The 25,256-nt window shown below is 57.4% G+C and overlaps 2 protein-coding genes across 3 annotated transcripts in view; one reads left to right on the top strand and one right to left on the bottom strand.

Annotated features, from left to right (window-relative positions):
• The first annotated feature begins 1,112 nt into the window (after nucleotides 1-1,112).
• Nucleotides 1,113-13,062, top strand: BARHL1 (BarH like homeobox 1). Its single transcript, XM_059410463.1, has 3 exons — nucleotides 1,113-2,322; nucleotides 6,200-6,422; nucleotides 8,030-13,062. The coding sequence occupies exons 1-3, from the start codon at nucleotides 1,857-1,859 to the stop codon at nucleotides 8,322-8,324; spliced, it is 984 nt and encodes a 327-aa protein (XP_059266446.1). The 5' UTR covers nucleotides 1,113-1,856; the 3' UTR covers nucleotides 8,325-13,062.
• DDX31 (DEAD-box helicase 31) overlaps nucleotides 11,641-25,256 on the bottom strand; it is a 70,921-nt gene continuing 57,305 nt past the window's right edge. Inside the window, exon 20 of one of the 2 annotated variants that reach the window (XM_059410457.1) lies at nucleotides 11,641-13,666. In XM_059410457.1, the coding sequence (XP_059266440.1) occupies nucleotides 13,465-13,666 (202 nt within the window). In that variant the 3' untranslated portion in view covers nucleotides 11,641-13,464. Of the gene's footprint in view, nucleotides 13,667-19,379; nucleotides 19,514-25,256 lie in introns of those variants that run through there. The other variant, XM_059410459.1, reaches the window with a different exon arrangement.

Raw genomic sequence — 25,256 nt, 5'->3', positions numbered from 1 at the left:
CGAAAGGTGGGGAACTAGAGCACCGTGGTTCGGGGAGTGGGGAGGGTGAGGCGGCGCATTATTCACAATGAAAACGCTGTGTTTCCAGAGCTGCCTTGAAAACACATCCCCCGGCGAGCTCCAGCTCCTCGCCGAGTAAGAAGCTAAGCCAGCCAAGCCAGCCGTTTGCAGACGTCTATACTCGCATATGGAAGCTCTTTCACGTCCCTGTTTGGAAGTACAAAGACACCCAGTGCCTGGGACAGGCGCCACAGCAGGGGCGATCGGCTGGATAGCAGGTCCCGTCTTCTTTGTCCCGTGTGCTGCTTCCCTGGGGTCACACAGATTTCCCGGGGTCCTCAATGTCCCAGACATGATCTTCCCACTTTCTCCACCCCTGCCCCACAACGAAGCCATCGGTCTGGCCCCATTTCGGGCCCACACCAGGCTTTCCCAAGCCCCTGCTAGGCCTGCAGGGTCCAAAGAGGGCAGAGAGAAGGCTGCAAATGTCCTACACGGGAAACATCTAAAGCCCAACGAAAATGCCCCAAAACAATGTCGCTTAAACGAACATCTCTTCCCCACACCAGGTCAGGGCTTCACACACACACACACACACACACTCTTTCTCTGCTAGTCTGAGTCCCTTTCTCTTGCAGGAGGAAAAAAACGACGGAGGTGGGGGGCGGGGGGAGTGAAGAAAGGATTTCTGACAGCCCCGAGGACGAGTAATTTGAATAACTGTGGAAGAGGTTAGAGAAAACTTTAAAAACCTCCCAACCCGACCCACCGGCAGCGGCAGGCAGCGGCAGCCGGCTCCGGACCCCTCCCGGCTAGCCCGTGCCCCCCTCGGCTAATCACCCTCATTAGGAGCCTCATCACCGGCCTAATGAAAGCAAACCGTGTGGAAATCGCCGGTAAACAGTTGGGTCTGTGGTGTAATTAATTCAGTGTCTCTTTTAATCAAACTGAAAAGGAATCGGGCAGCGGCTTGCGGAACCGTGACATCACCCCCAAAATCGGCCGGAGCCAATCAGCGTCATCACTCCGGGGACACGTGGGCGAGTCCCCTTTAAAAAAAAACACACACACACACACAACACAACGAAAAAAAAAAAAGAAACAAAAAAACCCCAGCCCCAAAGTAAAAGTGACACAAGTTCATTTTTTAAAGGAAGGGGGGGAGGCGAAGGCGCGCGCGGAGGACGCGCTGCGAGCAGAACCTCGGAGCCGGAGGCGCTGTCCTCGGTGCTGACGGGCCCCTGGAGCGGTGCGAGCGCGGCGACAGGACCTCCCTGGCCAGGTGGAGCGTCATGCGCCGCGGGCCGCCGCCGCCGCCGCTATCCGCGGTGCTGACGCCGCCAGGTGCGCTCCGTTCCGGCGACTGGTAGCGCGGCTCCGGCCCGCTGCTATCCGCGGTACTGACCCCGCTGCCCTCAGCGGCTGCTAGCCTGGAGGAAGCGTGCGGTTTGGGTTTTTTTTTTTTTTTTTTTTTTTAAAGCCGTTCTTTATTTAGATTCCAACATCCTCGCATCTCTTCTGTGCCAAACGGGCGCTCAGGCCGTCCATCTCCCCCTTTGCTCTCCCCAACTTGGCGCACCCTCCCTCCCATTCCTCCCCGACACTCCCACCACCCCCCCTCGGCTCGGCAGCTCGGCGCGATGCTGCAGAAGACGCGCTGAGCCCTTTTGGATCTAATGCGCAGAGGAGGTTGGCCCAGAGCTCCCCGGCTCCCCCAAGGCTGAACTCCATCCAAGGTGCCCGCAGGCTCCCTGCCCGCCTTCCCCATGCCAGCCCGCAGCTAGGGGCAGGGGCAGCGGCGGCTGGGGTTGGGGGTGGGTGGGGAGCTTTTGGGGAAGACAGGTCGCAGCTTGGCTATGGAAGGCTCCAATGGCTTTGGGATCGACTCCATTCTCTCCCACCGTGCGGGCAGCCCCGCCCTTCCCAAGGGGGACCCCTTGCTTGGGGACTGCCGCTCGCCCCTGGAGCTGAGTCCGCGCTCGGAGAGCAGCAGCGACTGCTCTTCACCAGCCTCACCAGGAAGGGACTGTCTGGAGACGGGCACCCCGAGGCCTGGCGGGGCATCAGGCCCAGGTTTGGACTCCCACCTGCAACCTGGGCAGCTCTCGGCCCCAGCCCAGTCGCGCACCGTGACCTCCTCCTTTCTGATCAGGGACATCCTTGCCGACTGCAAACCACTAGCGGCCTGTGCACCCTACTCTAGCAGCGGGCAGTCGGCCGCCCCTGAGCCTGGGGGCCGTCTTGTGGCCAAGGCTGGGGAGGACTTTAGAGACAAGCTGGACAAAAGTGGCAGTAACGCCTCGTCGGACTCCGAGTATAAAGGTAAGAAAACAGGAGGAGAAAACTTGGGGGGGGGCATGCTACATTTCTAAGAACTGCTATATTTCTTAAAGCATATAGGAATATGTACATGCTCACTCGGAGTTCCCCCGGGGCCCAGGCTGAACCTTTTGGTCTTGTCTGAACCTTTCAGCTGGCCCCGTGGCTATGCCTTGAGCAGCAGAGCGCAGTGGAGAAAGTGCAAGAGGGACACTGTGTGCGCCAGGAAAGATTCCCCAAAATGCACCAAGCAAACTTTCTAAACTTCACCTGGGACCACTTTCCCAGCAGCACTGGTGGGCAGGAGCAAGTTCCTATCTGGCTAGAGTGTCTCTGGGAAAAGATCTTGCAGAAGCAATAGAAGGTCCAGAGGGTTCTGCTTGAACGCCTTTTTATAAGGGTGAAAACCTAGCAGGATATTTCAGATGGAGCCTTAAGAACAGTCAGAATTTTCCCCTTTAATCTGAACTTGTAGGCGGGAAGAGGAACTGAGCTTTCCCTCCCGTTGGGCCCAGTGTGACCTGGGCCCTGGGAATCATTAAAAAGAAAGGCTCACTTCAAAGTAGAAAGATCAGCCAGGCAGCTGACCGGGAGCAGGTTCAGAGGTCTGGGTCAGAGAGGGGAGGACCCTGCACCCACCCCACCGTTCTCACTGAATTGGATTTCAAGTGCATCGAGCAGCCAACTTCAGCTTGTGTGTGGGACCCAGAAACTGGCAAGTGACCGGCCCCGCTTCCCCAGTATTAGAATTGCTGCTTTTCCACCACCGGGAGTTTTTTGTTGTTGTTGTCCTCTTGACCAGGAAGACCAGATTAGGATTAAGAGGAAAGGGGGAAGGAAAGAAGAAAAGAGGCCCTAATTTTCTTTCTCACCCCCAGCCACTACCTCGACTTTAGCCAGAGGCGCAAAATTCTTTCTAGAAAGAAGTCAGGAGGCAGGATGGGACGGAGTCTCGGGATATTGAGGGAGTAAAGCCCTGTGTCCCTGTCCAGCAGAAAACTAGGGGCTGGCAGAGGCTGCTCAGAGCTCTTTCAGTTTTGCAATTAATTTTCCAGGAACCCTTTTCATGAGACAAAACTTCCCTAATAAAGGCAACCTTCTTATTGTCTTGGGAGCCCTGTGCCTGCTCCTCCTATTTGCACTAAGCCTTTGCAAGAATTTAGGGAACGTCCCTTTAACACTCTCCTCCCAACCAAGAATTCATTCGTGGACAGGCCCTGACCACAAACCGAAATCCCTTTGGGGCCCCACTCCTCATCCCACTGCCCTCTGCTTGCCCACCCAAGCTGCCAGAGAGTGTCTTTGAGCCGGTTAAGCCGAGAAGCCAGGAACGAGGTCTGGAGGCATGTGGCCCAGCGACCCCTGCCCCTCCCCCTGGGACCCCTTTAGAGAGGCAAAGGCTTGCCCTGGAGAAAGGCAGGTGCTGGGGGAGGAGGCGGGGGTGGGCAATGTCTATCTGTATTTATAAGATAGCGGTTTAATATTAATAATTCTCAGCAACATCCCAGCTTTATGGTTAGAGTAAGGGGCGCGCGTCTCCCACACCGCATGCCAACGGCTGGGGCTGGTGGACGTGGAAGATAGTTTGGCTCTTGTCTCCTTTCATTTCTTTGCCCGTAGGTGGGATTTTGAGGCACGATTTCGTTTAAGATAATTGGAATATCAATTTTCCTCTCCTGTCCCTGATGATATCTGATCAGGGAAGTGATGAGGGCCGGCTGTCCACGTATCACTTAAATAGGTTTGGAGCAGAGGGTGTGAAGTTCTCCCCCACCCCCATCCCTAGGAACCACTGCCTTTGCACTTACAAAGCCCCAAGGTGGAAGAGAGAGCAGAAACATCTACCGCCAAGACACTGTCAGGAGTGTTTCTCCAATGTGGAAGCGAGTTTTTCAGGGCTTGAATTAGGAAGGCTTGTTGAGACAGAGACACACGGAGCGAGCCAGAGAGAGAGCCAGCGGGGGGTGGGCATCAGAGCAATTCAAATCCCCGTCCACCTTCCATGCTAAGAATAATTTCTTCCAAGGAGGGTACGGAGGGAAGGCCAGCCCCACCTGTTTCTGGCATCAAAGGCTCCTCAAGGGTCACACTGAAAGAAACTGAAACCAGGCTTTGACGTAAGGCGGTCTGCCGCGGGGTCCTGCTTGCTACAGCCGATGTGTGCGGAGAAATAAATCGGATGGAGAAATTGAGCCAGCGCTTTGCTCAGAGTAGGCTGGGTCAGTGGGCCCGGGACTCTGGGGCACTGAGATGTGGCCTCCAGACCAGAGTCTGAGGCCCCACTGGGCTGAGACTGTCCGGGAGGCTGAGGCTGAGCAGCACCGAGTGCCCCTCAAGGCACCAGCCTGTGTCAAAGAGGGATTAGAGAAACGCTGGAGTCTCCAACCCGTTCTTCCTGACCCACAAACTCAATCCCCCACCTCAGCCCTAAGAAGCTGGGGATTTCCGAAGTCAGTCCCAGCAGCTCCCTCAAAAAGTCAGATTTCCACGATATTAAGTTTGAGGTTTGAATTACTGTTTTCTCACACTCGTTTCAATTTCTGCCTTCGGGCGCAGCCACAACCCAGATTTTGCCTAACGCACCTCCTGAGGTGGCCTTACCCCAGCGTGGCCCCGGCTCAGAGAGGGCAGGGAGAGAGCCTGGCGCACCAGCCTGCTGGAGACAGGAGGGAGGCGTCTCCGTCTGCCTCCACGCGCCCGGGGCTGGGGCCCTCCCGGCCGAGAACCTCTGCCTTTCTGGTCGAAAAGTCTCACTCCCTAGTGGCTCAATTAACCGGATTATTGTTTCCTACAGAGAGAAATCAACTTGCATTCAGCTGAACCCTGTCACTGCACACGCCAGGCACAATGAAACTCACCATGAAGGAAAACAGAGGAAAATGAGGGGGAAAACCCCAGCTGGCGCAGCCAACTTTGGGGACATGGTCTTGTGGGTTAGATCATCACTTTAGGGAGGGAAGGAAGGAGATCATGGAGCTTGTACTATCAAGTGTGCGTTTTCGGAGCAGTCGGCGCTGAACGAAGGCGTCTGGGGGAAAAAAGAAACGGTCCCCTGTCGGGTCCGTTCTCGGGCCTCAGGAGCGGGGGCCCCTGCCGGGGTGTCGCGACCCTGGAGCGCGTATTGACAAGGAAACACGGGCCACCGCGACGCGCACAGCCGAGGGGCAAACGCGCCGGGTATTTCTCCGAGAGCTTCGCGCTCCCGGCTCCGGCGCCCGGCGCTCCGCCCTCCGCCCCGCGGTCTGTAGGTAGCTCAGGGACCGCGGAGGCCGGCGCTACGACGTCGCATCTCACAAGGCCAGTGACTGGCTTCTCGGGACACTGATTCGCTGCGGGGCGAACCGGTTTTTGTCTCTCCACGCGGGTTTTTCTCCCCACATGCCGGTCCTCAGCTTCTTCCTTTCCGGGTCCGCACGCGGCCAGGAAATCGGGGCGCGGATGCGGAGCACAGACCCGCACCCCTGAAGCGCGCACCGACGCGGCGCACCCGCTGGAACCCCCTCCCTCCACCCCCTGCGTCTCCGCCTGGCCGATCGGCTCAGGGCTCCGGGACGGTGACTGTTCATCCCTCCAGGGAGCGCGGCGCAGAGCGAGCGGGTCGGGTCCTCTCGCTTTGGGTCATCTGTCCCCGGAGGTGTCAATCCTCCTCCTCCGTCAGGGCTCACGCCCTGGTCTGGGGCGGGCGGGGCGGGGGCGGGGAGCCGGGGAGTCTGCCTTTGAGCCACTTGGCCGCGGCCCCACGCGCTTGAGTGCGGTGGGGCCACCGCCGTCGGGAGTCGCGTTTACACGAGCGGAGCGAACCGGCGGCCAGCTGGGGCGGGGAGGGAGCTGGCGGGCGGGAGGCGAGGCCGGGCCCTGACGCACCGCTGTGTCTCCGCAGTGAAGGAGGAAGGCGACCGCGAGATCTCCAGCTCCCGGGACAGCCCCCCGGTGCGCCTGAAGAAGCCCCGCAAAGCGCGCACGGCCTTCACGGACCATCAGCTGGCGCAGCTGGAGCGCAGTTTCGAGCGGCAGAAGTACCTGAGCGTGCAGGACCGCATGGAGCTGGCCGCCTCGCTCAACCTCACCGACACGCAGGTCAAGACCTGGTACCAGAACCGGAGGTGAGGCCTGTCTGCAGGGTGGTGGCGGGCAGAGGGCCCCCTCCTTTCCTAACTGCCCCTCCCTGGGACCCACAAGCCTTGGCCTGACCCAGAGGGGACCCCTGCACTTTCCCTATTCTGTAAAGTGAGAAGACTCAGGCCCTGCAGGGCAGAGGCCTTGCTCAAAGTCCACAGTGAGGGACAGCGACAGGACTGGACTCGTCTCCAGCGCCCAGTCATCCCCCTCCAGGACAGGAGGACGGACAGACTCAGGAGCCTGCCCCTACCTCAGCCAGGATCCTACTCTCCCCACCAGGACCAGCCTTAGCCCCTGCTGGGGCAGCTGAGCTCTCCAGGAAGGGTGCCAGGCCAGGGGAGGGGTGGTGCTCTCAGTATCCAGAAAGTCCTGTGGGGGGGTGTGGGAATGAAGGGGCAGCCCTGATGTGTGTGTGTTGGGGGGCTCTCTGAGCTCTCTGGGGGCTCCTCTGGACACCTCAGCCTTTACAGTCCGGACTGGAGGAAGAAACAGACCCAGCTCCGGCTCCTTGGGGAGAGGGTGATTGGGAAACTGGCAGTGGGCACTGGTCTAGAAGCTGGTGCTTCCTAATCTCCCTCCCCAACACCATCACAGGATGAAATCACTCACACCCATCCACAGACACCCCCAACACACACTGACACAGCTCACACACACCCACACTCACTCGCACACTCAGTGTGAGCTGGAATGGTGCTTTCCATAAACACGCCTCAGAACACGTCTCCCCATTAATAATAAATACCGATTACTGCTCGGGGCATCAATAATTAAGGCCCGTTACAGTAATTACACAATTATGATGATGATGAATAATTCAGGGAGAGAAACGCGGTTGGTGTGGCTGTGTCCGCCTCAGTGGGACCAGGGCAGGCTGGCCCAGCCTCACTGGCCAGGCGCACCCAGGGGTCCCAGCTGAAGCGTAGCCTCAACTTCCTTGCCTCCTCCAGTCCCAGGCCAACACTCGGCTGTTTGTTGGGGTTCCCGCAGCCTGCAGGGCTCCTCCTGTGCCGGGGAGCTGGGTGCTGAGGGCAGCGGGTGGAGAGGGTGTGAGGCTAGTACTCATACTCTCCAGTTGCAGACTCCGGTCTGCACGCTTCCACAGAAGCTCACCCAATGGGGCAGTGGCCACGGGCCCTCTTCCACCCCCACCATCATGGGGGGGGGGCGCGAGTTCCTAAATCCTCCCAGGGGGCGCATACACAGGGGAGGGGGAGCCCCAACACCCAGCTCCGAGTGTCTCCTGTGATCTCCGGAGCCAAGTGTGGTCAGGTAAGAACCCCATCTTTGGGGTCAGACAGCCTGGCTTAGAGCCTGGGCTCTTCCTCTTTGGAGACCATCTCGAAAACTGGCCAAGGCCTCAGTTTTCTGATCTGTAAAACAGAGATAACAGCCACGAAGGCTGGCGGATGACAGGAGCCGATGCAAGTGACAGCTGAGCACGGTGCCTGGCACCCCGCTATTTATTAACAAATCCGTGGGGTCCCTCTTGGCCTCCCCGAAGGTGCTCTGGGCCAAGCACTCGTGAGCGGCAGGGGTCTTTGGGCGCCACAGCCCTGACCCCGCCGTCCGCGTTTATTTCGGTCCCCAGGACTAAATGGAAGCGACAGACGGCAGTCGGGTTGGAGTTGCTGGCGGAGGCAGGCAATTACTCAGCGCTCCAGCGGATGTTCCCGTCGCCTTATTTCTACCCGCAGAGTCTAGTTTCCAACCTGGATCCCGGCGCCGCACTGTATCTGTACCGCGGGCCCAGCGCGCCGCCGCCAGCCCTGCAGAGACCTCTGGTGCCCCGCATCCTCATCCACGGACTCCAGGGCGCCAGCGAGCCGCCCCCGCCGCTGCCCCCGCTGGCCGGCGTCCTCCCGCGCGCCGCGCAGCCTCGGTGAAGCGCCCACCCGCCTCCCTGGGGCTCCGCGTGCGCCCCTTCCGCCTGCCCTTCGCGGGGCGCGGGGTTTCAACGCCCCTTCCCCGGGGCCCCCTGGCCGGCCCTCCCTGGACTCCCAGCCAGTGTCCCCCGAAGGGCCCTGTGCCAAGACTACTGAGGCCCGGACCCGGACTGAGTCTCCCCAACACCCCCCCGCGGGCTCCGTCCCCGCCACGCGGTCAAGGAGCCACTCCCACCCGCCGGTGTACATACCCCCCCCACGGCTCCCCAAGGCGCCCCGCCCTGCACCTTCCTGGGAGGAGGTGGGGGGCGACCCCGACGCTGCACTCTTTCCCGCTCCCCCTTCATGCTGCAGCTGTACACCCGGCCCTCCCCCCGCACCCCCACAGGCGGAGGGGAGTGTGGAGCCCTCCTCCTGGGCCGCAGCAGAGCTGTACATAAGGTGTGCAAAGTGTATATGAAGTTATTTATTCGTGACCCATGAGCCCGTGACCGTGTCCATGAATCAGTGAGTCTGTGGCCTGTGCCCTCTTCCCTCCCAGGTGAGGCAGGAAGGGGTCGGGCTTGTCCACCACCCCGACCCCCAGCCTCCTGTCCTGCGGCAGGCAGGCCCTCGGGTTCTCTCTCTTTTTTAAATGTCGAAATAAACTTCTTACAAATGACCATGCGCCTGTCCGCGCTCAGCCCTTCTTTCCCGCCCCTCCTTAAGATTCATTTCCCCTCCTGGGACCCGGCTTCCTTCCATCCGCAGTAGGAGATATTTTTGTCCCCCTCTCTTCCTTGGCGCTGTGGTCAGGGGGCCCATTGGCCTCGCTGGGGTCCACGGGCAGGGGCCTCCCCTCCCTGGCCTCAGTCTTCCTGTCTCTACAGTGAGGCAAGCCTACTGCTCTCCCCACCGCCCCCCTTCCCTCTCCATCTGGTTCCTGGCGGCTCCCAGCCGCTCCCGGGGGCCGGAGCGGGGGTCAGCGCCTGGGCTCGCTCCGCGGCGGGCCGGGCTGCGGTGCCCTCGCTGAGCCGGCTCATCTGGCCGCAACAAGGGCGCCGGCAGCTGGTGACCGGCCCGTCGGGCGCGGGGCCGACAGATGGGCTCCGAGGCTACTCCCCCCGCCAGCCCCCTCCGCCCCGCGCTCCGGCCGAGATCGGGCTCCGGCCGCTCTCGAACGCCAAGGCGGCTCAGGCCCCGCGCCGCCAGGACCCGACGAGCCTTCGCTGGGATCCTGATGCTGCATGGGTAACCCCCCAATCCCGCATCTTCTCACTTCTCCCCTTGACCCTGGGAGCACGTAGATGAGACCCAGAAGGGAGCCAAATCCCCGCGTCAGCCCCGTGCCCCAGCCTGCGGCTCCAGGATCTCAGGGGAGGGGGATTTAAGGCTCCAGCCAGACTCGAGGCCTCCAGTTCATGTTCAAAGGGCCAAGGTCACCTCCTGAGGCCGGTGGCTCTCAGGGGAAGTGGGCGCAGGTGCTTCCCTCCCACACACCACCTGCAGCTCGGACTCTCAGGGCAGAAGACAGGCTCAGGGCCCAGAAGTTTGGGGGCCCTGCAGGGCCCCCTCCAGTTTTGTGGCAGGATTGCTGTGGGAGAGGGCTGCCTCCTGGGGGAGGGGTGGAGGGCATGTTTAAACTACCCTCCCCAAATGGACCCTGCTACTGTTTCCTCCCCACCCCCCCCAACCGCTTTTCTTTCCCGGGACGGTGAGGGTATTATTCTAATTTTGCAAAATGCACAGCAGCTAATTAAGTCAAGGAGCCTCTCGGCTTTCGAGTTCTTTTGCATGTGAATGGGGGTTGGTAAATCCCCAGCTCTGGCTGCGGTGGGGGGCGAGGGGAGACTGTCCCCAACTCAGGGTTAATGAAGTGGGAAAGGAGTCTCTCATAGCCTCCTGCAAACAAAACCCCCCACGCAACAAACCCAGCCGAAATCCTACATGGATTGACTTAAGCCCAGGGGATAAGTGCTTTAAATTAATCTCATTGAATAAGAATGAGACCAAACAAAACTCTTTAAAATCATATTAAAAATCTATCAAAGGACAACTTGCACTGGTGTGCTTTTCATTTTGTGAAAGCGAAGGAGGCAGAGCAGAGCGCCCGGCCCCGCGTTTACACAGCGGCAGTGTAAACCGCAGACACATTCTCCACTATGTAATTGTCCTTGTACCTCGGAGGCGACTTCATATCTTACATTAATGAAGAACAAGGCTTCCCTACAAGTTTATAATTACAATATTTTAAATTGTCCTGCACTTCCCATCTGTAATAATAGCTTCACAACCTCTGCGACGAGGTGGGCGTCTGCTCTCATCCACTTGGAAGACTAAATTGGCTTCTCTGTTCCCAACCCTGAGGCTGGGTGTGGACTCTTTTCAAAATACAAAGGAAAGAATGAATGCAAGCCCCCCCCCCCCAGTGGGCCGAACAATGGCAGAGGCCCCCAGGAGGCATCTTCTCCGATCCCCAACGGCTCCGCGGGGTCAGAGCAGTGAAGTTTAAAGGAAGTTTAGGTTCCCCTGTGAACCTCGTTACTAGGGCTCTGAAAATTTCTGAGGAGCCTAGCAGACTCGAAGGGTGTCCCACTGCCCCCACACAGGTAGGCCTTGCTCGGAGCTCCTCTCATGGTGGGAGCGGATTAAGATATAAGGTGAGATGGTCACACAGGCAATTTAACAAGACCCGCGAAGCGCCCTGTCCAAGCAGGGCCACTTTTCCAGTAGAAAAAGCTTTAAATTCCCGCATCATGGAGGCGATGCTTGGACTCACATGGCTTTCCCTGACTTCGTGCTGAGGGCCCGCAGTGGTGACTAGAGAGGTCCCTAGCAGTGTGGGATGCACCTGCCTCGAGGGGCTCTCACTGACTCCCTCTTCCCTAAATCTCATCTCCCTTCACTACAGGAAAGGAAAAAAAAAAAAAATATCAGAGGAACCCATTGGGTTTTGTCAGAATGTCCTCTGCTGAGACCTCGTGGTCTCTTGGCTTCTCCGAGAGCAGAAGACACTGTGTGCACCAGACTGACTCGATCACTAGCCAAGGTCTCTTTGCCCTTCGGTGCGTGGGAATGGGCCCCTCGGAGGCGCTGCAAACGCAGAGAGGTTTGGGATGCAAAACCAGCATTCGACAAGCCCACGAGGGGAAAAAGCTTTAGGGTGCAGTACTCCACGAGATGCCCAAATTCTCTGTGACTTTAAATAGGTAAGTTTGGGAAATCAGAAAAAAGGACACGATTAAAAACACACACAAAATTAGAATATGTACAGTGGAATTAGGCTAAAGCTTCGCCTAATTGATGCCTGAAATGTATAATCTGTCAGGAGCCAGAATAGGAGAAAGAGATTTATTTTAAGGTTATTTAAATTTAGATAATATTAACCCTAAATCTGTTAAATCCGTGTTTCTTTATTAACTGGGGGTAATATATTGATTCTGCTTAGAAACAGGCCCTCGAAGCATCTATGGCAGGAAGCCCTCACCTAAGTGTCGGCAGATCAAGCCCAAGTTCCACCTCAGAATTCTGGTCCTTTATACTCTGCAGGGGCAGGTCCCAGCCTGGCTGCTGCAGGAATGCAGAACCCGGACTGGACCCCTCTTGGAATGAGTACTTGGGGGGTAGGTGGGGGCAGGCGCAGGCCTTCCCTTTGATCCTCCCCAATCACTCGCCTTAATCCTGTTTCTCACACAGCTGGGTTTTGTCTCTAAAGTTCAGTGCCTCCTTTTCTCATCCAAATCCTGTGAACCGTTACGCACAGAAGTAAAAGAAAGGTGGCCGATTTCCCCAAGTCAGCTTGACATGAGCCGCAGGGATCTATTAGTATCATTATTATTATTGTTAGAAATTTCACCAACCGTCCCTATGAATGCGTATGTGACAAGTGATCTGAAGAGGTCACACTCTCGCCGCGCTCCCCCCCACACACCATGGAGGATTAGTACTCACTGGGCTCCCACTGGCCCTCTCCCCCGGGCCGCCTCCGGCCCCTACCCTGCCTATCAGAGAGGGATGGTGGCGAGGAAGCCGACCCCTCCATGGACCCCACAAGCAGCCACCATGCCACTCTCATGACCCGCTCCTGGCCACTTAGTTCCTGTGGATCTGGAGGGTTTAATGAAATGGGGCCTCAGCTCCCTCAGCAGGAGCTGGAGGAGGAGGCAGGCAGCCAAGAGAACAGAGGAAGTGGAGGAACAGACAGAGTCCGAACAGTCCGCGCAGACTCCCCTCTGGAGTCCCTGGTCCCAATGGGAAATCACTGCGGGGTCGGGTGGGGGCAGGGCTTTCAAACCTGGCAGGGAAACAGAGTGGGGGGAGGGGTGACTGAGGCCTGGGCCTGGCTACAAAGAACCCAGACCCAAACCTTGAAGACAAGGTGGGATTCGATGGGAGAAAACAGAGACTGGTGCCCTTTGACTTCAAAGGCAACAGTAAAAAAAAAAAAAACAACAAAAAACAAAAAACAAAGAAAGAAAAAGAAAAAAACGGAGAAAAGGCAGCAGTACATCCATCAGCCCTGAGAGTTTTCCGTGGCCACGGACAAGGCAGCCATGCGCATGAGTGAACGCAACGGGTCCGGAGCAGCCCGCGGGCAGGACCGGAGCCTGGTGACCCCCACCCTAACCTGCTGGGTCCTTCCCCACAAAGCACCTGTACATCAAAAAGAGGAGCTGATGTCTTTTTTTTTTTCCACTTTCACAAACTGCATTCCAGTTTCTAAAATCCTACTTTCCAAAATGCATGCTAGTCCATGTGGCTGATACAGGGCAGCTAATGAAAACTCTGAGACTTGTTCAGAACCCTGTCCCGTGGCAGGAAGAGGCCTCCCGCTGATGCCGGCCCCACCAGGCCCTCGCCGGAGGTCAAGAAATGCCTGCAACCCGGGGGCCAAGATGGTTCTGGTGGAAGAGATAGGAAGTATAAGCTATCTCACGAAGGTAAGCAGTAACCCCCGCCCCTGCCAGGATGAGGGCTGTGACTTCTCCGGGATGGGGACATCGTGTTCAGGGAAAAGTGGCACCATTACTTCCCACAAGGCTCCCGACAAGGACAGGGCATCAGCCCCGGCCTGTGGAGGCAGAGTTAAAAAAAAGAACTGAAAACTTTTTTGGGGTAGTCCTGTTGTCCCCCAGTTAAGTCTTTTTGGTTTTTTTCTGCTTCACGAGAAACGTTTCTTAGTTTTTCCCACGGCTGAGGCTGGGCGCCGGTGGCAGACAGCGCTGCGTGGCTGGCTGCCGGGCTCTGCCTGTTTGTTTTGCTTTTTGACCTTGGCGACGCCGGCCTCCATCCCACTTGAGTATTCCGAACGCAAGATTTCAGCGAGGCAGTGTTTACTCCGGGTCTTCTTATGAAGGTCAGGCCTGAAGAACAGTAACAGCAGAAGGGAAAAGAAACTTTATTATTTTTTTCCTTCCCGTTTGGAAAGAGGCTGAGAGCAGCCGGTTCGGAGACTGCGGAACTGACATTTCTGTATTAACAGAAGTACAATGCCTTCAACAGTGCCTGTTTTGATATCCTATGCACCAGAAGATTAGATACGGCGCTGACAGATTTTCATAACAGTGGCAAAATATCATGGCATTTTTAAAAGTGAGGCTTTGTTCTATGTTGTTTTCATGGGAAAAAAAGAACGATATACACACTCACACTCTGATGGCAAATGAAGCGTGTGACACAGCAGTTTGCCAAAGGATGAGGGAGAAGACCCGCCTTGAAACTCCACAAGGCTCAGCGGTAAGAGCTCAGCAGTAGCTCCCGGCCGGTGAGGCCCGCACCGTTCAAAGCCACTGGCCTCCTCCCGACAGGGCCAAACAGGGGCGGCTGGGGTGTCAGTGACAGTCACCTCTTCACTGAGCGAGGAGACTCAAGTAAATACTTCTGACCCTGAAGGCCCCAAGCCCGGGGTGCACTGGGCCAGCGCGGTCAGCGTCCGCACGGCAGCCGGATCAGTGGCTCTCCGCGGACCACAGTTGTGGCTCTGGCTCAAGGGGGATCTCCCTGCCCGACCCACTCGGAAAGTAAGTGCCAAAGGCTGAAAATCCACCTCGGACGTTGAACACTAGTAACTGTTCTCAAAGACAGCAGCCTTACCATTTGATCGGGAGATCAGAGGGAGAAATCTGTAGAAGTTCAGTTGTACACAGGAAGAACCATTACGAAAATGGAAAAGTGAATGTTTCCTAAGACAGGATTTTAGCCAAAACAATAACAGAAACCCACAGTGTTAGGTGGGCCGTTCCCTCAGCCCCCCGATGGCAGGGTCACAGGGTAACATAGTGTCCTGGGGCTCCTATGGAAGGCACATGTCACACTCTGTGACTTACAGTTACATTTTCTTTGTAATAATCGCAGCTCAGGTGGACCAGGGCCGTGGTCCACACAAACAGGACTCCTGTGAAACTCCAGAACCAGCAACGGGACCAACGCTGCGCTAATAAACGGATAACGGAACGCCGCAGAGCCGTGGAACGGTGTCGTCCCTGGGCGAAGGCGGCCGTGCCGAATGACAGGCACACTGCACGGGGTGCGGGGTGTGGGTGGGGTGTAGGCGGGGTACAGGGTGCGGGCGGGGTGCAGCTGAGTCCGCGATGCCAGCAGAGTGAGGTTTCCCACCACGACACATGGGGGCCACAGTCACCCTTGGCTGGGCACAGCGAAGACTTGAGGACGACGAGAGGCCTGGCCCGAGGGCCAGAGTTTCTCCCGGGGCTGCAGGGCTGCGTCCCGGAGACGAGGGGTACAGAGGTTCCGCATGATCCCACACGGCCCCTGCGGGATGAGGGCGGCGTGGCAGCAGCCTCCCGTCACAGACAATCCAGAGGCGCACACATACCTTGCCCAGGACCATTCAGCTCACGGGGGCAGAAGCAGAGACGCACACGCAAACACACGTCAGAGGGACTCAAGCTGGCGTGCTTCCCACCAGGCCACCGGGCCCGGGGTGAGCAGTCAGGACGGCCCAGCAGCATCAAGGGTGACAACCACGATTTGACACGGGGGAGTCCCGGGTCACACAGGGATGCTGCAGGCGGACCATGGGGCCCGGATCTGGATGGCCGAGGAGGAAGGGGCACTTGGGGAGGAAGAGGAAAGGCCGGGGGCGATGGAGGTGCCTGGCCTGGAACCTCGCTCATTAGCTGAACGACGGGGACCGAGGCTCTCTGGGCTCCAGCTTCCTCATCCGAACCGGGAGGACGCTCAGGTCGAAGTTCACGGAGCCGTGAGGGTGAAGTACGACGCGCAGGCTGAGGAAGGCCAGGGCACCTCTGGCTGCTCGCCCTTCTCCTCCAGGGCCCCCCGTCCAACTCCAGGGGGGCCCACCCGGGGTGGGCAGGGTGGCCCGCCGTGCCCTGGCGGAAGGCCGCAGCTCAGGGGGCCGGAGCGGGTCTGGGAAGCGGGGCTGAGAATCGGGGCTGGGAAGCGGCAGGAGCCAGGCCTGCAGCTGGGAGCGCTCGGCTTGCTGCACACCGAAGGCTGCCAGTTCTGTGCCTGGAAGTTATTTTTAGTCGGGTTACATGACAGACGGAGTGGAAAGATTCTGACAGGAAGAGACACTGCCTGTTCCCTTTTGACGCCAGGTACTTACAATGTGTATAATTTTAAACGCAACAACTGAGTTTCAAAATATGCAAACTTCCAGTCAAAATATCCTCCCCAGCACACAATGTCTCTGCCGCCTCAGAGACTGCTCCTGCCACCTGCTAATGCAAGATCAACAGCCAGCGTCCGAGGGCAGCCATCTGCAGAAGTGACACTCTCCCGGCCAGGGCGTTCCGCGGCATGCCCCGCGCCATCACCGGCGCCATCACCGGCGCCACACGGCAGGTGGACGCGCACACGCACACACAGCTGGGTGCTCCGGGCCGCATAAGGCCCCGTCTGCTGGGCACGGGGCGGGGTGGGGGGGTGGGGGGCGTGTGTAGGGGTGCGCCGGCCAGCAGCTTCAAGTCCGCGCTGTGGAAGAGGCCGCCCCTGAAAGCGCCGTCTTGGAGGTGGTCCTGCATAGAAGCCTGGAGCTTTTGTGATCGCAAAACCTCCGGGCTATGTCATGATCTCATTCTAGTCAATGAACGTACTTTCAAGTCAGGGCCCACAGCCAAACTCCAAGGCTCTTGGTGGCCTGGAGAGCGAGCGGGGTTTGAGCTTTCAGACCCAGAGCCCTTCCTGAGGACGCGGACCTCAGGGTCACCCGCAGGAGGCTCCCCTGCTGTCGGAGCAGCAGGACCCATCTTCCCTCTTGCCCGGATCATGCCTGCCGTTCCTTTGTTCTGAGGCCGGGGCCGAGAAGGCCAAGTGCAGACGGGAAGGTGGGACGTTCTCAGCCCGGGCCCGCACCGGCCGCACGTGGGCTCCAGCTTCCTTCTCCGGCCAAGCTGCAGTCCTCCCGGGGACCCGCCAACTTCCTTGCCCTCCAAACACTCCAGCCCCTCTCCAGTGGCCCTCCAGGGGCTGCGAGTGAGTAATCCGGCAGTTACCAAGCAACAGATCAGTTTATCTAACCACGGGGAGCTCCCTTGTAGTGAAGGCTGAACGAGCCCCCTCGGCCGGCAGCCTGGATGGCCACCAGTCTGGATCACCCGGCAGGACAGGCAGATGCCGCTTTCACTGCCAATAAGGTGAAATCACAGCCTAATTAGGAAATCTGTATGGTCGCTAGGGTGACCGCTGCAGGAGAGGGGCCTCAGGCCCTCCTCCCAGTTTTATGGACAGACTCCCAGAGGGCCGCCCCAGGTAGGGAGTCGGCCCAGCCCAGGCTTGTGTCAGTGCTGTCCTCTTGCGGGACGGAGGGTTTCACTTTATCTTCTTTTGTTTATGTACTGTCAAGCCAATCGATGTTTTCTTTTCTATTTTATCGCTTTAGGTCAGGCTTAGGAAAGTCTTCCTCATCCTCGCACTGAAAAGCGTTCAGGCATACTTTCTGTTCAGGCATACTTTCTTTCCTTCGGCTACTGCCTTAATTCCATCAAGATTTTCTTCTGGTTTAACGATTCCTCCCCAGCAGCTATCCAGTTATGCAAGACAGTCACTGGACAATAACCCTGCCCCCCAGGGACTCAGAATGCACCCATCACCCCCTTTCTGATGTTCAGAACACTTCCCGCAAGTGATGTCCAAAGACGGCCAGCATTAACGCAGTCTGCAACTCGATTAGAACAACATGTAACTCACATGGGCGGTGAAGGGATTCAAAGGTAAAACAAGTCTTAAATCCATGGCTTTCGAACTGGCCATGCGACCGTAATAATAATTCTACTCCTCCCGTTTCCAGGGCACTTAGGGTAGGTCAGGTACCATTTTCGGCACTTGGCAGGTATTTAACTTACTTACTTTGCCAACAACCCCATGACACAGGTAGTGTTAGCACCCCCAGGGTCATGAACCAGTGACAGAAGAGCTGCTGGTTCAGCCCCGAAAATCTGACCCTATGACGTGTACACTTAACCACCGTGCTGTGGTCATCTAAGCGGGGAAGAGGGAAAGGGAGAGAGAATCTTTTTTTTTTTTTTTTTTAATTTATTTATTTGACAGACAAGGATCACAGAGAGAGAGGAGGAACAGGCTCCCTGAGGAGCAGGCAGCCTGATGCGGGGCTCCATCCCAGGACCCTGGGATCATGACCTGAGCCGAAGGCAGAGGCTTAACCCACTGAACTACCCAGTCACCCCGAGGGAGAGAGAATCTTAAGCAGGCTCTACACCCAGCACGGAGCCCAGTGAGGGGCTCAGTCCCAATCATGACCTGAGCTGAAACCAAGAGACAGAAGCGTAACAGACTGAGCCACCCCAGAGTCCCAAAATACTTTCAGTAACAAGACAACGTTCACATGATCTCAAAATCTCAGAGACTCTTAGAGCCCCAGATAGAGTGCATCTTATGGTTGGATAACAGGTGAAAAACAGCACTTCAGAAACTCACAATTTGTTCAGCTTCATTACAGATATGAAGAGACCTGAATGCGTACACTTGCAGAGGAAGTCTGAAGGGCATAAAAGATGTGATTCAAGGTTAACTTGGATTGTGGGTTTATGGGGGGTTTTTAAAGCTTTCCTCTATTTCCTGAATTTTTACAATGAACATGTATTATTTTTTAATCAGACAAAAGCATATTTTAGGAGAGAAAAATCAAATGGTAGATTTTTGTCCTATGTTGAAACATCGAAGTATTTTAATCTTTACTTATTAAAACGTCCTTCCCTTTGGCTGTTAGTTTGCTTGATTCTGTGAGGGATTTTTCTCTTAAATCAGACAGACATACAGAAGAGGGAGGAGTCCAGTGTAGTTACTTTTCTGATCTGAAAGATTCTGCATGAAAATGAATGACCCAGAGCCAGAGTGAGACCCACCCTCCTCCCCGCCCAGGACTCTGCAGGGAGGCAGGCCCCCGGCTGGAAGAAGAGCCTGTGTTCTAAGTGATCCCGGTAGGAGACAGGGATGCTTGCAGGCGGCTTGAGAGTTTCTACTTCCTGCCTTGCTCTTGTGGATGCAGGACAGCGACAGTGTCTGAGCGGGGGTTTCGGTGGCTCTCAGATGGCAGTAAGAGTAACAGACAGCTCCAAGGAGAATCTGACGAGCAGTCCCTCTGGTGCAACAAAGTGGTTCAGGTAAGGAGCCAGCCAGCATGTGTTCCAAACCTTCCGCGGTCACTGAAGGAGAAGCAACTGTACCAAGACTCCTTCACCCTTTGGATTCTGCTTCGGTAGAGATGTAAGCTGGTGGGTGGACCACATAAGGGACGCTTCCTTTGTGATTTCTTAGGATTAGACCAACTCTAGCTTCTCTGAAGCTATCAGGGTCCCAGAAGACACCCCATTCCAGGGGAGCCCTGCTGTGGTAGTGGACGTCGCAGGAAAATTCCCGGCAGTGGCTCTCTGGACCCAAGGACTGATAAAAAGTGGGTTCCTGCCTTACAACTGAGAGTAAGACCCAGTGAGAAGCAGAAGGGAGCTCTGAGCCTTGGGCTGAGAACACACACGCCGCCAGGCCACGCTGGCCTCAGGTGACCAATACACAGAAGCTGCATTAGTCTGCCGCCTGGCAGGGCAGGCACACTGAAGGCGAGGACAGAGATCATCTTTAGAGACAGCGGAGACTAGGAAGTCAAGAGCGGAATCAGAATCCTGGAAATGGATGGGAACTCTCGAGATTAGGTGCCCAATGACAGACACTCTGTCAGGACCAAGGCCCAGACATTGCTGGGCGGGGTGGCACTGCGGGAGAAAGAAAGGGTTTAAGACGAGAGGTCTGATGACCCTGGCTGGAACCCCAGCTCTGCCCCTCACCTAGCTAATGCCCCCCAGTCAACCGGTTCCTCCAAGCTCGGTCTCCCCCATGTCAAAAAGTGCTTCCAAATTGAGGCCCACAAGCATGTCAGAGTGCTTTAAACGTTTCAATTTTCTGCAAAAAAAAACCAAGATGGAGAAATACTGAGTGGACACGCGGAAACAATTAAGTGCACTTGTAACAGGTAAGACTATATCCTGAAAACGCCGTCAGAGACTGATCGGCTCGGTGCAGAATTTCAGCACGAAACCCCCCCAAGCTCAGCCCTCTGGGCCCATCCTGTCTGACAGTGTTACGGATGCCCTGGATGATATCTGAGGCACATTTATCACATCTGCCAACGGAAAGCAGCCTGCAGGGACAGCGAACACACGGGATGACGGAACGCCTACCACACCCTAGCAGGCCAGACGGACGGGCCTCAGCTGAAAGATGAAACAGAACCGGGGCACAGGCAACATCTCGCTGGAGATGCAAAGCAGCTCGGTGGTTTGAACTATCACACGTGCAGACAAGTAGGGGCGGGGCTTAGTTGTTCAGTTTCAACGTAAGCCCCAGGATGACCCAGATGTCAAGAATGGGCCTGGAGGTCTGGGTGCGTGTGAAGCCCCGCCTGTGAGGGGCGGGACACAGGGAGGTCCCCCCGGCTGCCGCACTGACAGCCTGGCCCAGGGGGGCCGGACACGAGCCGTAGCTGCAGTCCCGGCTCTTACCATTAACAGACCAACAGATGTGACCGCTGTCCTCTTCGTGCTGGTCAGTCTCTGCTGCATGTTTGGGGAATCTCATGAGCCTGATTTTGAAAAGAACCCGGGCTGAGGGATGACTGTGGCCGCGGAGCAGCTGGAGGCGCTGGGCTGCAGGGCCTGGTGGCGGCGCCGCGGGCCAGAGCTGGCCCTTCCGAGGGGGGAGGACGCTGGAGCCGCCCCGCACGGGCTGAGCGACTCTCTGAGTCTGGCCAAGGCCCGATTTCTCCTCGTGCCAGTCTGCTCACCCACAACAGGATTAAGTGAACTAATGAATCAAAGCGCTTCTCACAGTGCCTGTTGCGAAGGCCCTCATTAAACGTTGACTGTTATTGTTATTAACAGTATGGAAAAGAGGAAAGACAGGAGAGAAGGAGCCATCATCAGATGTCTGACACATGTCATGTGGCCCAGGGACGGCTTTGATCAATGATAACAACACCTGTATTTTTGTGTTTGCAAATCATGCGCGTTCAGTATTTGAATCTCACAGAGACCACAGAGTGGAAAGAAGACCAAAGGGGGGAAATGAAAGTGGTCCATCGGGGCTCATCTTCAGGAGCTCTAGCAGCGAGCAGGGTCCACTGGGGAGGCGGAGGGCCCCCACGGCTGGGAGGCCCGGAGCAGAGGCCTTCTGGATGGAGGAGCCACACAACAGGCGAGTCAAGGGCCGGCTGCAGTGGGAGGACTCTGGAGGATTCCAGGAAGCACTCGCCCATCGCTTACAGACTCAGAGAGAGGCAGCGGGACAGTAACTTCTCCCACTCCACACGGCCTCATGGGCCCCCACGGGCCCCACGGTGCGGGTGCGCTACCACCAGGGCCACGATCAAGCTCAGAACATGGGACACTGGCTCCAGGTTTCCCCGCTGCACCGCATCCTTCTGCCTCTGGACCCCGAAGGAAGCCAGAGAAAAAGTGGGATCCAGACTCTCTCTGCCATCTTCTCAGAGAGCTTTTGAGGTAGCTGCCCCCCAAAACACCAAGCTTCTACCACCCGGAGGAGGGGCTGCTCCTCTGCTGGTTTCAAACCAGTCTTCCACAGACGCAAACCAATGACCTCTTGCTTCAAGCCTATTTCTTTCCCTACGTGAACAACTACCTGCTCATGTAGAAAAACATCTGTAGCAAGTTCCAAATATCTGTTACTCTGCCCAATATCAACTCTAGAACCTGGAAGCTTCCACTAAGGGTACGCAAGGCAGCATTCAAGTGCTCAGAGCACGGGCTCCAGGCTCTCTCAGACATGGGGCCATGGGACCAGGCCTGCCCACATCCCGCCGGGTTACTGGACACCAGCCTCAGTCACAGGGCCCCGCTGACGTCTCCGTGGGACCCGCACATGCACTGGGCACAGCCACAGGTGCGCAGAAGCCCGAGAGTCCCACAGACCCACGCTGCCGCTCCGGGGCGGTGCTCCGCACACATCCCTCTTCTGGATCACTATGTAGGGAAGACACTGCGCTCCACTCTGCACTGTGGCTGTACCTTCAGGGCCAGAGTGAAGAGCGTATCTGAAAAAGACCTGCAGCCATTTCATTCAGGTCGTAACAGGGTGCAAAGGTTCTGGCCTCGTCCCCAGAAGGGCTGGGCACACACACTTTCCTACTCAGGAAGGGAGCCCAAAGACCATAGGGACAGATGACAGGAGTGAGTCAGAGCAGGCCAGGATGACGAAAGCGGAGCCGAACCATGTGTAGCGAGGGGAAAGCTGGGGACGCCCATGGTGTCCTTTCCGATTTGTGCAGTGGCGTGAACCAGAGCAAGGCCAACCGAACGAAGGGCCGGGCCCCTCCTATTGCACACCGCCTCAACCGCTGTCTGTCGAGTCGTGCCGGGCCAGTCCCCTCTGCCAACTCTGCTGTCTGGGGGTCTCCGACAGTGAACGTGATCGCCCGGCACCCTCCCAGGAGAGGCTGGCTGGGCTCCTGTTCTTTGTTGTCAGCCCTGACTGCTTGACTGAAAGCACACCCCGTGGTTGCCGCCGTCTGCAGGTGACCCAGGTGTGGAGGAAGAGCAGGGTCACTGTGAAATCCCTCTAATTGCCTCATTAGCTTGCTGGGGATGAGGGGGTGTTGGCTTCACGAGGAGGCACAGGGCTGGTAATTGCATGGTGTCAGAGAGAAAAAGAAATAGTGGTAGAAGCAAAAGGCCGAATGTAAAAAGCTGCGCGTGCACCACTGTAATGACACGGGGCCCACAGTCCCCGACGGGCGAGAAGGGAAGGGGATGGAGACTGTCTTGTGCCGGCTGAGCTGCAGGAAGGGGCGAGCCCTCCACTGGAGCCGGGCCCGCCCCAGGCCACCCACCCGGAGTGGCCTACAAATGCAACGCAGTGAGCTCAAAAGCTGCAGGGGACCGGGTGACAACGCTGGGCTGGGCCACGTGCTCCACCAGAAGAGACCCGGCCACCGTCCGCAACGATCCAGGCGGACTTCCAAGCGACTCACCTTCTCTCCCTCAGCAGAGGCCAGGTGGACGCGGTCCCATCTACAACCGGGGCAGCTCATCCAGGTTCCGCATTAAATTACAATCGATTCAGAGCGCACATACACTCGGCCGGCACATCACGGCCTTCCTGTGTGAAGGGCACTCCATCACCTGCTCCAAGGACCTGGGTCTGCCAGTCAAGTTCGTGACCACCTCCACCCCATTCTTCATCACTTGAGACTTCCCTGGTTCAGCGACCCTGGGTTGGGGCCTGGGCCTCTGTGTGTACAGAGCTCCCCCGGGGAGTCTGAGAGCAGGTCCCGCTCCCTCGCACTGCCGGACACGCACATCTGTCCTCAAGGCTTTGTTGGGTGGTCCTTAGCTCTTTCCCTCTGGTCTTCAGGCTGAAGTTGCGTGATCTGACCTTCCTGAACCGGCTTGTCCCCACATTCTGTGGGCTGATCCCCAGGCCTAGGCCCCCTGTGAAGCCAGGGAAACTGGGCCAGAGGCCTCAGCCTCAGGGTGCTCGGCACAGGCCCTGAGAGAATGGGGAAACGGGGGCCGTGGGAGGCAGGTCCTTGGGAAGAGCGGGTCTGCCGTTGTCGCGTGCCTGAGTCGTTAGAGCCACGAGACCCAGCAACAGGCTGGCCTCGAGGGTGACGGGTGAGGGGTGTGCAGCTGTTCAGCCTGGAGCACAGGTCAGAGGGGAGCAGAGTGGCCGCAGAGTAGTCCAGAAGGCCAGAGGAAGGTGAGGGGCCAAGGGCTGCCACCGATGGCGGCGGGGTGGCAGGTGGCAGAGAAGTGGCAGGCAGAGGCCAGGGCACAGCGGCCGCGGCGGTCAGCGGTGTGGCCGGGTCAGGAGAGGTCTCGGCCACATGCAGGGGTGGCGCTGCTCCCAGAGATCCCCACGTTTTCAAGCGTGGCTTTGTCCAGCCTCTGATCTCACGTTTGGCCAATCTGTCTTTTTCACAGGATCACTGGCTCAATGAAATCTAGAGAGTTTTCACAGTGGGCAAGATTCCAGGCTTGCCTTCAGCTAATTAAGTGATATTAGGGAGGCTGTAAATGCCACATAAAAATTGGCAGGCAAGCTGCTCCTAATGATGAGAATATTGCCTTGTGGGGAGGGGCAGCTGCCGCTTCCCCATGCGTGTCTCAGAGAGGACCCGCTCCGTGTCTTCAAGGTTGTTCCTGATAAGCTCAGCTCAAGGGTGGCCGCACTTTCTGCTCCCTGTGCCCCGGATACTCGCCGGGACGGGGAAGGCGGGCGCGGAGAGCCACCAGCAGTACTGTCGCCGTTGTCTCCGGCAACAAGTGCTCCGTGCGTTCACGTGTGACACTGTGTCGATGTCCTGCACTCAGCACCTGGTTTGGTCCCCACGGCGGCACCACGAAGCTCCAGTTCCCCCATCTGGGAGGCTAGGGGACTAGGCAGGGTGAAAGCCTGAGTCGCCTGACCCAGGGCACGAGCAGGGGAAGTGGCGCATCACCGACTCCTCATCACCGTGTGGCCCTCCCTGGCTCGGCACCGACGACACGAGGGGACACTACAGTACTAGTCAGGAGGGACTCTCAGTAGTTATTTAACAACCGCTGAACAGCCGGGGGCGACAGTCACAGCCAGTGACAGGGCAGAGGCCTTCAAAATTGAAAAATGCCCTAGACGGAGTCTGCAAAACCCCCAGTTTCAACCCTGGGGATAAAGTGCTTGTGATCACTCACACGGGCAGTCCGGCACGCACCCTCTCCAGGAGGATGTTTACTTGCTGTAGAGGATGCACTGTATCTGGAACTTTGGCTCTGGGCGCCCTGAGACCAGGACCCAGGGGAGCCGGCCCCTGCACACCCCTGCGTTACTGACCGCAGCCCGTCGAGCACCGGCCGCGCGCACGCAGCCAGCGGCCAGCAGCCGAGGCTAAGAGCGCCTTCGTTTCAGACTGTTTGCCCATTTGGTAAGATCAGGCAACACTCAAGAAGGCTGGTGTGAGAAAACATATACAAATAAAACAAAACTGCGTCTCCTTTAAGAACAGTCACCAATTCAGAGTGCTGTTCCTCGACTAATTTTAGGAGGAGAGAGGCGAGAACAGAGAAGCAGTTACTGGCTTCTTGGTAAAGGCGATGTCCCGGGCGTTTCTAAGCACTAAGAAAAACATCAGAAGACACAGGTGGCAGAAGCCGGGTAGACAAGTCTTAGGCAGCTACAGACTAAACTGTCCGGGGAAGAGGAGTGCTCTCATGGTTCCAGCACAGAACTCACATGAGAGAGGGCGGTTACAGCCCACAGACTTGCTCGTTCACATTGTCGCGGTGGCTCTGAGACCGTAAGGCCCTTGTTCTGCTCTTGGACCATTCTCCACGGTGTCGGACAGGTGAGGGATCCGCAGCCCCCCGCGGCACGCCTGCTCATGACGGGTGTGCGGCTGCCTACGCAGACAGACGCCCTGGCAAACACGGCAGCTCCGCCCTCCCGCAGCAGATAGTACCGGGCCTC

This window comes from Mustela nigripes, chromosome 9 (genome assembly GCF_022355385.1).
Source record: "Mustela nigripes isolate SB6536 chromosome 9, MUSNIG.SB6536, whole genome shotgun sequence".
NCBI lineage: Eukaryota > Metazoa > Chordata > Mammalia > Carnivora > Mustelidae > Mustela > Mustela nigripes.
The sequence above is the reverse complement of the archived record's forward strand: the minus strand, read 5'-3'. Positions and strand labels throughout refer to the sequence as shown.

What these genes read in the sequence shown, in the direction of transcription:
- BARHL1 (XM_059410463.1), top strand. Translation starts at nt 1,857, where the DNA reads ATGGAAGGCTCCAATGGCTTTGGGATCGACTCCATTCTCTCCCACCGT. An exon ending in GTCGGACTCCGAGTATAAAG is followed by an intron (nt 2,323 to 6,199) that starts GTAAGAAAACAG and finishes GTGTCTCCGCAG; the next exon opens with TGAAGGAGGAAGGCGACCGC. An exon ending in ACCTGGTACCAGAACCGGAG is followed by an intron (nt 6,423 to 8,029) that starts GTGAGGCCTGTC and finishes TTCGGTCCCCAG; the next exon opens with GACTAAATGGAAGCGACAGA.